Source organism: Lygodium microphyllum, chromosome 23, assembly GCF_053477565.2.
Source record: "Lygodium microphyllum isolate KBCC chromosome 23, Lygodium_microphyllum_v1.1.10, whole genome shotgun sequence".
NCBI classification, from domain to species: domain Eukaryota; kingdom Viridiplantae; phylum Streptophyta; class Polypodiopsida; order Schizaeales; family Lygodiaceae; genus Lygodium; species Lygodium microphyllum.
This window is the reverse complement of record NC_141157.1, coordinates 107,746,464-107,757,234: the sequence shown is the minus strand read 5'-3', so window position 1 is coordinate 107,757,234 and position 10,771 is coordinate 107,746,464. Positions and strand designations below refer to the sequence as shown.

Here is a 10,771-nt window from a genome sequence, read left to right as displayed (position 1 = left end):
AATAGAAGAACCCTATATATGGGTCTCAAACCAAAATCAACTAACTAAGGTGGCATACTAACTGAGCCACGAACTAGAGTAGATAAGGATAGCTATCATCTAGCTATTATTCATGGGTGATGTATCAACCGCATCTGCAAACTGACAAGTCGGTGACATAAATGCACAACGGTCACCCTGGCATATCACGAGTGGAGCTCGATATCTGAACAAGATGTAGGGAAGAAGAGGATAAAAGTACTTCATGCCTTTTGTGCTAAAAGATATAAATTTGTGAAGGGTCAATTGTTCATCTATTATGATGCACGTCGCAAGTTATTTCCTAGTAAGTTGGAACCCAAATGGGATGGCCCTTATATGATCATTCATATAGGGAAGAATGACTCTACATCTCTTTTAGAAGATTTGTAGGGGGTAGAGTTTAAAACTAAAGTAAACTTTAATAAATTGAAGCCATATTATGTGTAGGGACTGATGTCAGAGTACCTTTGCATGTCTTCCTAGATCCAGCTTAAACTTGTAGTAGGTGTCAAGGCAATCAAATGGAAAAAATCATTCCTTATCTTAAAAATCCATATTTAGAGCAACATTACCACCAAGGTCAAGTGATTTGGTAGAGTAACGCTTATCATATTATTAAGTGGCAAGATGGATCTTTTACGTGGGAGATTAAGGTCTACTGCTACCATTATCATAGGGTTCTTATTAGCATCCCTATTGAGTTTAGTGAGGAAGAGGAGATTGTACATGTTATACATCCTCTCTCTCGGCTCGACTTTGAGTACCATAAGTACGAGTAGGCTTATCAATATGGCATGGCCTTTTAATGAAGCATTGTCAAGATGTTTTAAAACCACCCATGTTTAGACTCACATGTAGATTGTGCCACTATTGCCCTTTCTACTAGTACTATTGTTACCAATTTGCCATGCTAATTTCATATATATATATATATATAGAGAGAGAGAGAGAGAGAGATGACATACTTCCACAGCCACATTCCAATTTGTCATTATCATTGAATAATGTAGGGAATTGAACATTTGAGTAGGAAGGAGGAATGGTAGCCTTTGACATGCAATTGTTCTGCAAAAAGGTGCGTTTGGAACTGTGGACCCAACTTGGGTCATGTGCTAAATGCAAAAGGATATAATTCTGAGTTGTGATTTCTCAATCATGTCTACACGATCAGCTTAGCAATTGGTCTATTTTCATGGAGAGAGAGAGAGAGAGAGAGAGAGAGAGAGAGAGAGAGCGTGTGTGTGTGTGTGTGTGTGTGTGTGTGTGTGTGTGTGTGTGTGTGTGTGTGTGTGTGTGTGTGTGTGTGTGTGTGTGTGTGTGTGTGTGTGTGTGTGTGTGTGTGTGTGTGTGTGTGTGTGTGTGTGTGTGTGTGTGTGTGTGTGTGTGTGTGTGTGTGTGTGTGTGTGTGTGTGTGTGTGTGTGTGTGTGTGTGTGTGTGTGTGTGTGTGTGTGTGTGTGTGTGTTAATGAGCCACATCTAATCTTAAGAGAGAGAGAGATTATTGAGTTGCTATCTTGCAAGAGTGTGTGTGGAAGTAGTTGAATGAATGCCTATAAGTTGGAGTTTTCTTTTAAGGGTCTTTTAAAACCATCCATGTATAGAATCTCAGGTAGGCTATGCCATTGTTGCCCCTTCCATTACTCTATAGATAGAGGGAGGTAGGTAGGTAGGTAGGTAGGTAGGTAGGCAGGCAGGCAGGTAGGTAGGCAGGTAGGTAGGTAGGTAGGTAGGTAGGTAGGTAGGTAGGTAGGTAGGTAGGTAGGTAGGTAGGTAGGTAGGTAGGTAGGTAGGTAGGTAGCTAGCTAGCTAGCTAGCTAGCTAGCTAGATAGATAGATAGATAGATAGCTAGATAGCTAGATAGGTAGATAGGTAGATAGGTAGCTAGATAGATAGCTAGGTAGGTAGGTAGGTAGGTAGGTAGGTAGGTAGGTAGGTAGGTAGGTAGGTAGGTAGGTAGGTAGGTAGGTAGGCAGGTTGGCAGGCAGGCAGGCAGGTAGGCAGGCAGGCAGGCAGGCAGGTAGGTAGGTAGGCATGTAGGTAGGCAGGTAGGTAGGTAGGTAGGTAGATAGGTGGGTGGGTGGGTGGGTGAGTGGGTGGGTGGGTGGGTGGGTGGGTGGGTGGGTTGGTAGGTGGGTCGGTAGGTAGGTGGGTCGGTAGGTAGGTAGGTAGCTAGATAGATAGGTAGGTAGGTAGAGAGAGAGAGACACACACACACACACACACACACACACACACACAGAGTGTGTGTGTGTGTGTGTGTAGGTGTGTTAATGAGCCACATTGAATCTAAGAGAGAGAGTTCTTATTAAGTTGCTATCTTGCAAGAGTTTGTGTGGAAGTTGTTGAGTGTCTCTAAGTTGGGGTTTTCTTCTAAGAGTCATTTAAAACCACCCATGTGTAGAGTGACATGTAGACTATGCCATTGTTACCCCTTTCCTTGGTATTGTGGCTTCCTATGTGCCATACGGTGATGGATATATATATATATATATATATAGAGAGAGAGAGAGAGAGAGAGATGGCATACTTCCACAACCACATTCCAATTTATCATCATCTTTGAAAAATGCAAGGAATTTAATTGACATTCTATACAAAATCATATCATTGGAATCCTTTGAATAGAGCCAACATACTCATGGTCATTGCTTTTGCAGTTCTCACACAACTATGGTGGTTGCAAACCTTGTAGAAGCAACACTACTATGTCATCATCATGGGACTGGATAGATCATCTAGTCATGAACAAAAAAGAGAAAAATGTCATCACCAAGTTGCATGAGGTTGTTATATACATACATAATCACAATATAGCAAAGGGATAGAAAAACCAATAACTTAAGTTAAGGTATTTTTATATAAGCACTTCCATTGGGAGTTTGAGACCCATTTGAGACAACAATGTGAATGCATATTTTGAAGTTGAGCTCATTTTGGGTGGACAATACGAATAGACTCAATACAAATGAGTTTGGCTTGCATATCGGGGCATATGTATTAATTAGTTCAGATTTTATGCAATGTGAATAAGGCTTATTTTTGAACTAGTTCAAAAGGGGGAGTGTGAAAGGGGTTTAAATTGGATAGGGTTTTAACCTTAGAGGAAGGGTTAAGTGAAGGAAGATAAATGAGAGAAATTGGGGTAGCAAGGCATTTGTTTTCAGATGGCATTGATCACACCAGGACAACCACATGAACTAGTGGGATCCGATCATAGCTGCAATGTCCTCTTGGGTCTAGCGATGCCATTTGTGGAGCTTTAGGACCTTTCTTTCCACCAGTAGCTAATGCTCTTCTCTTCTTCTCTCTCTATTGCATAGATAAATACCCCCTAGATTATGTTGAAAGTAGGCCCCTAGCTTTTTAAACTAGCACCCCCTAAGCTTTTGGCCATAAGCAGGCCTTTTGTTGGAGTGAAGTAGCCCTTTTTAAGTAGAGGGTTCGAATAGACCCTTTGCAAGTAATGGCACTTGATAAACACCAAAGATTTGACCTTGAACTAGCCTTGTAATGGTCCTTTCTTCAATGATAACTGCTCAAAAAATGTGACAATGATCAAATGAGGATAAATTTGCTTATACCTTGCTTTAGTGAAACCTCTTCAACACCTCCAATGCACTTGAAGCTCTTGTAAGCCTTCAAATCAAACCTTGGACTTCTTAGACAACACCTCCATTCTTATCTTGAGCTTCTTTAACGTTGTGCATAGCAATCATGGATGCCTCTTTAACCCACAACCTTGAGGAAAGAGGTTTTGATACCATGTTACAAAACACGCTTGAGCAACAAGATAAGATGAACTATGGGAGAAAGAAAAAGAACAAGTGGAGAGGTATGATGACACCAAAATAGACTTAATTTGATAGTGAAGCAAGTACATTGTTTAATAGCCTTTCAGCTATTCTAGTCTTCCTTCTGTTTGCTTATGGGATACATTTCATACATTGTAGGTATCCTCTTTTAGTGCCAACTCATCCATCCTTATCCATCCATATATCTATCCATTCTCTTAGGCCTAATTCCCATAAATACACATCAAATATGCTAACATTGATTAGGAGCAATGGAGAAATATAAATAAGGAAATAAAGCAAAATCTTGATAAATCAAAGAAGCACAAGGAGATGACATGCTTATTAGCAAAAGATGGCTTGATATTGCATCTTGGAAATGATGGCTGGGCCTCCTTTGAGATGGAGTTTGTTAATATATTATTATCTAAGTTTTTTTTTTTCAATTGAGTTTTACTTGTAATACTTATTATGTATGTACCATGTTTTAAAGTTCAGCTTTACTTTTCACTCAATGACCAAGCTAGAGAAAAAGTATATGAGGCAACACAGGCTAAGTTGGCTTCTGTAGAGGCTATCAACATATTTGGGAGAGGTAACTCACTATTACAAACTTTGATATGCTTGTGGTTTATGTTCAAGTAAACTTAAATATGTCTCTCTTTCTTGTTGCAATATTGAGGGGAGGATCCACTATTGAAGGATGAGACCTCTAACTACGAATCTCATCTATTTGCACTCTATATATAGATATATCTCCTTTCATTTATTATATGGGTTCATTTAGTATTGTTGTATAACTTGTATTTTGATAAAAAATTAATTTAATGCTCAATAATATGTTTATGGTTCTAGATCAGCTCAAAGTACCCCATTCGAATTTGTTACTTATCACTTTTTATTTGCATGTTTCACTTGGTTTTGAGAGAATAACAGACATGGACACCAAATTATCCTTACTAAATTTCATTTTCTCTATAATCATTTATGATATTCATTATTTGTACACATCAAAATTTGTGAAGATATATACATCAGTATATATCATGATTATACATGTATGCATTTCAATGATACTTCCTATACATATAAAGATGGATTCATTCCATTGACAATACCAATCTATATTTCAATGGTGGGGCTTCACATTTTAAAACATTTATCCCTATGTTTTTGTGGAAGATTTTTTATGCACACCCTTCATATATTGTAATGTTTCAAGTCATACCCTCTTGGTGAAGGTGCAAAAACTAGCAAAACATGTTAGTAAATATTCTTAAGTTTTAATGGAAGTTATATATTTGTAACTATAATGATTAATATAATTATTAACACCAACTACTTGACAAGTAGTCGGTATACTTACTAGGAATAACTATTAAACACCACTAGCTTAAAAACCGATTTTTATTCTATCATTAGTAAAAGTTTCACATGGTCTATTATAAAGGGGTTGAGAATGTGTCTCCCCTCCCTCCCCAAAACAAAAACACACCCCAATTTAACAATAGTTTTGCACAAAAGATGGATTTGTCAAGGCCAGTCAAAGCTACGATACAAATTCTATTGGATTATATACAAGCTCGGCATGAGTCAAATGATTGAGCCATATAAGTTTTTTTGTAATGTGGATTATTAAAAGCATTCAAATAGTATATCCTTGAATGTCACTCTATTGGTCTCTCATTGTCACTCTTTTGTATACCCTTAATTTATAACAAGTAGGTGTACTTGAAAATGTTTCAAAATATGTGAAGTTCTTATTCAAGTTCAATATAGTTTGACTATTAAAAAGACTTATGTAACTCACTTGGAAAAAGAAGATATACTAGGGGAATATTACATGGAACTATATTTCTCACTTTACTCGAGGATCAATGTAATGTTTTCTCAATGGGTGTACATGACACCATTTTGCTAGATTTATCAATCTTTTATTTATGAAGAATGTTTCTAGCAATAATGGGTTTCGTGTATCAAAATGTTGACACTTTAAGGAAGGAGTGGTGGTTTTGAGCTTGTATATAGGGTATTAACTTAAGGCATCATTTCCTCCACTAATTTGAGTTTTGGTTTTCCTCTTATATGCATCTATGTACATACATATCTATGCATGTATGGAGCTAGGTGTATATTTAAAGAATCGTCGAGAAAGTCCATGATTGTCTCCAACATATTTTGTTGATAATGACAAGTAACAAAACAACATATAAAGTCTTCAAGGTGTGTTATTGGTTGAGAAATAGAACTTACTTCCATGAGGCCATAGTGTTTAACCCCTTTCTATGGATAGGTTAGAAATATGGTGCATTGCCAGCAACAATAGGCCACTAGCATTGTCTAGTGGACAACTTTGTGTTAATGATAGATACGCACCCTTCTAAAGAATGATATCTAGGTGAGTTTAAAGGGTTATTGATGGCTTGAGGACCGAGTTCTATACCTTATTCTAATATCTTGAAGCTCATTTATTGCATCTAGCTTCTCTTTCAAAAGGTAAATTACAATAGCTGAAAATATTAGCTAAAACACTTAACTTCAAGGAAAGTGGGAAGGTATTCAACAATGCTAGCATGCCCATTTTGTGTATGCATACACAAGATGTTTTAGATAAATTCCCACTATAATTTGCACACTTTGAATTATGATAATATCACGAACTTTTGTGAGAGGAGGGACTCCGTACCTAGATTGATTTGGTTAGGGCAGCCCCTTGGCCCCTAGGGTACCCTTACCTCCAACCACACCTAGTTATAGATAGAGTGCCTTCCGAGCAAAAGCTCATGATGTTCAACACTACAGGGAAAAATAAGGAAGAACAATCCAGTTCCCCAAATGGAATGGCAAAATGTTGAAAACTTCTTGTGGTGTACTTAAATCGCTCTCTAATTGCATTAATAATCGATGAACGAGATTGACTTGTTAACTAGTAAACATGGAACATCATATACCTCTTGGAGATTGTGAACCTCAAGGGCGATGGAATGAAGATTGACAACCGGATCATCAGGCCGGATGGATGATTCTGGTATCACAAGATGTCTACGTGTGTTCAGAATAATGAAACATACATTTGCCTGGCTAGCTCTTTGATAGCCATGTGATGGCGTGTGGGATGCACTGAAAGATGACACGATTCCTGAGAGCATGGCGATGCTTCATGGTAAGGTACGTGATTGAGGAGGATTCCGACGCGCTCCTAGACTTAATTGGCTGGGACGTGGATTCGGGGATATTACTTTGAAAAAATTAGAGTGCTCAAAGCAAGCCTAGTGAGAGAGAAGGGGACCTACGGCTTTGTTGTTGGTGGATGTGAAAGTGTAGTCTCAACTTATAAGGGCTTCATAGGAACAATTTCTTTCCAAAGGGACGTGTGGGTTTTCTCAATAAGCCTAAGGAACGCAACATTATTTCTTGACCGGGTCGCGCGGGTCATCGTGACCAGGAGAAGGTCACACTAGCCTTAAAGGTTCCGTGGGAGGAAGGCGCTTCGAGTACACAACTTCCGACAACCAAAGCACAAAAGATAGCTATCGACCCCGTCCCAGCCCCGAATGGCGTCTTCGTGTATGTCGGGTGGCAGCGCCATGTTTGAAGAACTGGTGGGTAGGAGCCGCGCCTTCGAAGAACTGGTGGGGGGCTTCCCCACGCAGCACAACCGCGTCGAGGCGGTGGCGCGCGCAGAGGCGGGGCGCCAGGAGGCGATAGGGCGGCAGGCGCAAGGGGCGCGCGTCCTCGTCCAACACGCGGCGGTGCCGCTGCTGCGGGACTTCCTGGACCTCAAGAGAGAGCACGGCAGCGGGCCTGAGAAGGCTGTGTACCGAGGCATGGCCTGGGAGGACCTGGCGCGCCGCCTCCTGTCCAAGCGGCCGCTCTGCTTCTACGGGCCGGAGGACTGGACGCGCCTGCGGAACGGGAAGCCTCACGAGGCGACGGGCGACTGGGAGCGCGTCGGGACCGAGGCCGAGAGCCCCCCTCTCGTGCTGCGGGACTACCTGTCTTACGACGAGATGCAGCTCTCCGCACTCCTGGGAGCCTCCTCCCTCTCTTTCTTCGTCAACGCTGGAGGCCGGAACAACCGGGCCGAACCCGGCCGGCCCGGCACCTTCCATGCCGAAGCAGGCCTGGTGGTCGGCTTGGTTGGCGCCCGGTTCGAGAACCCCGCGCGCATGGAGGCCGAGCACATGATGCGGCGTCTTGGCGGCGCCGAGCCTCCAGCTTCCCCCTCGGGGCAGCAGCTTCGGCAGCTCTGGGAGCGATTCTACCAGGCTAGCGAAGAGGCAGACTTCGTGGAGATCGACCCCACCCACTCGCTCGACCTTCGCTCCTACCGGCACCGCATCCGAATCACCCTCGAGACCCTCTTCCTCGAGGCCGAGGCCCGAGCCTCGGAGGCCCGGCGCCAAGCCTTCGTCCACGTCGTCGGCCTGGGGCTCGGGGCGTGGCGCATCTCGCGGCGCCAGCCGCAGTGGTTCGTGCAGGTCGCCGGGGAGGTGCTGACGGGCGTGGCGCTGCCGTCGATCCGAGCCGTCGAGTTCGCGTGGTTCGACGGCGTGAGCGAGTGCGCGGGCGTCTCTCACGGTGGCTGGCTGGAGGTGCCCAACGGGAATCGGGTGCAGATCCGGTTCTCTCGGCGCAACCCCGCCGACCCCCTCCCCGAGGAGCACGCCGGCGCCTTGCTGGTGGCGTCCTTCGCCTGGGACTCCAACTCCTTCGTGGGCAACGAGTACTGGGACCACTCTCTCGTCAGCAGCGGTGACCCCGCCGCTGCCTGCTTCTCCACCATCCCCGAGCTCCTCAACCCCCTCGTCAACCCATCCTTTACGCAGAACATACGGGTCCTGTGCCCCCCCGCCCCCGGGCCAATTGAGCGCCCGTGAACAAAAGACCTGCTCCGCACGCTATTGTTGAATCTACTTGTCAAACTTTGTAAATGTATTTTACATTTCATTTGTTTCGCTGTTATTGTAAGGGGCCCTAAATGGATGTGTATGTATTTCCGTTATTGACGCGAAAAGATAATAATATTTTTTATTAAAACATTGGCTTTTACAACATATCAAAGATCATAGAGATCCATCAACCTTTCCTATTACCCTTAAATTTCCTTTCTACCTCTCAAAACTAAGAGTTCTTGTATCTAATATCCAGCCAGCTAAATGAAACCCTGGTGTCCTCAAAAACCAGTCGAACTCGGGCTTCCCACAAAAAGGTCAAAATCTGACATCTTAGATGATGGAAGACTTTGTTGTTTCGGTTGCCAACATGGGAGCCACGGAGCCCCAAGGCATATATTTTGATCAACTGTTCTTCATTGCCGTTGACATTGAAATGTTTAAGGGCTTTCATCCAAACCATATGTGAAATGCACCCATTCCAAAAAATGTGAGGAATCAATTCTAAGGCACCATAGTTACGTTTGCCTTCCAAAATTCCACATTTGGCAAACTTCTCACCACTAGAGAGAAAAGCTCCCATCAACACTCGCCACAAGAAGACGCGATCTTTAAATGGAAGATCCTAAGAACAATTGATGGACCAAATCTGAGAAAACTCATTGGCCGTTAGACTGATGCCCCAGCAAAGGCAAATTTTGTTACTAAGAGAGGGTAATTGCCTAAGTTTGCATAGAGCCTTAGTGGTGAGCACGGATGAGATGCTTTTGTCATTGAGTGCCAAGGTTGGAAAGGGATCGAGATTTCTGGTGACCCCAGCCTGGATGGTAGCACTATTGAGATGAAGCGTGCTAAAACCTCCCAACTAACCCTAAAGTGGGCAGATAGACTCCATATCCTTTGAGCATTATGAAATGTCAGATAGATGCCCGGATGATCCACAGCTAATGACTAGTTCTGTGACATCCTTTCTTGGCAAGAGACATTCCCCTTCTACCAACAACCTCTGCAAGTGGGGGCATAAAAGCCCATGCCCAATAAACATTCTCATCAGCCTCAATCGCTTGTCTTTCTCCCAGCAATCCTTGCAATGTATCTTAACCCAAGAACCAATCAATGAAGCAACAAGACCCTAATATTTAACTTTTCATTATTATGGCATGTGTGGTGAGTAAATCCTCATCATCCAACCCCCAAGATTGGCACCATTTATGATTACTCTCCTGCAGCAATAGGCGAAGTATCTGTGCGCAGGGCATGTCCCTTTTCCAGCTTCTAACAAGAAGTTTACCTCTAAGTAAATGAATTTTCTCTTCAACATCCATCAATCGAAGCCCACCTTATTAGAAGTCACCTTTAAGTTGCTCCATGGCTATTGGAGCTAGATATCAGGTCTGATGATTCCTTCCCCATAATAACCATCCTACTAGCGAGTCCCATTTTCTTTGAGCAATAGTGTTCCAAGACAACAGGGGAATATAAAAGTGCAGTGCTGGAAAAAGAAATGTTTGCAGATTCTTTAATTTAACATGAAGAGGCCAGGCAGTACAGGCCCAACCACTGACCTTGTCCCGCATCTTATCAAGAACCCAATTCGCCTGCAAAGCTTCTTGAATGTCCACCCCAATATGGTATCCCAAGTACTTAAAGATTCTGCCTCTTCCCACAATACTTCCTCTCCATCCTAAGTTCAAAAAGTCTCGCTTCGAGACACTAATTAAAGCATATTTGTAGATTTTAAAACTGAAACCATCCCCCTTGTTGCAGATTTCAAGAACAGATAAGGTTCTATCCAAATTACTAGCAGAAGCCTCAGTCGTCATCAGCAAGTTGTCAGCGAAACCCTGACCAAGAAGATGCTTGCCTTTGTATCTAAGACTGAAGAGCTCACCATTCCTGGCCAAGTTTTCCAGCATCATAAAGAATGGGTGAGTGGCCAAAGCAAAAAGGGTAGGGTTGATGGGATATCCCTGCCTAACATTGCGCTGAATCTCAAATTGTCCAAGAAGCCTACCATTAATTGACAAACTGAGCTTTTGAATTCAGAGCCAACATATATGGAA

The 10,771-nt window shown here is 42.8% G+C and overlaps 1 protein-coding gene across 1 annotated transcript; it reads left to right on the top strand.

The window, feature by feature from the left end:
- Positions 1–7,367: 7,367 nt before the first annotated feature.
- LOC148016597 (uncharacterized) lies at positions 7,368–8,693 on the top strand. The gene has a single exon (XM_087663907.1). It carries the CDS (start codon positions 7,368–7,370, stop codon positions 8,691–8,693), a length of 1,326 nt encoding a protein of 441 aa, XP_087520033.1.
- The last annotated feature ends 2,078 nt before the right edge of the window (positions 8,694–10,771 follow it).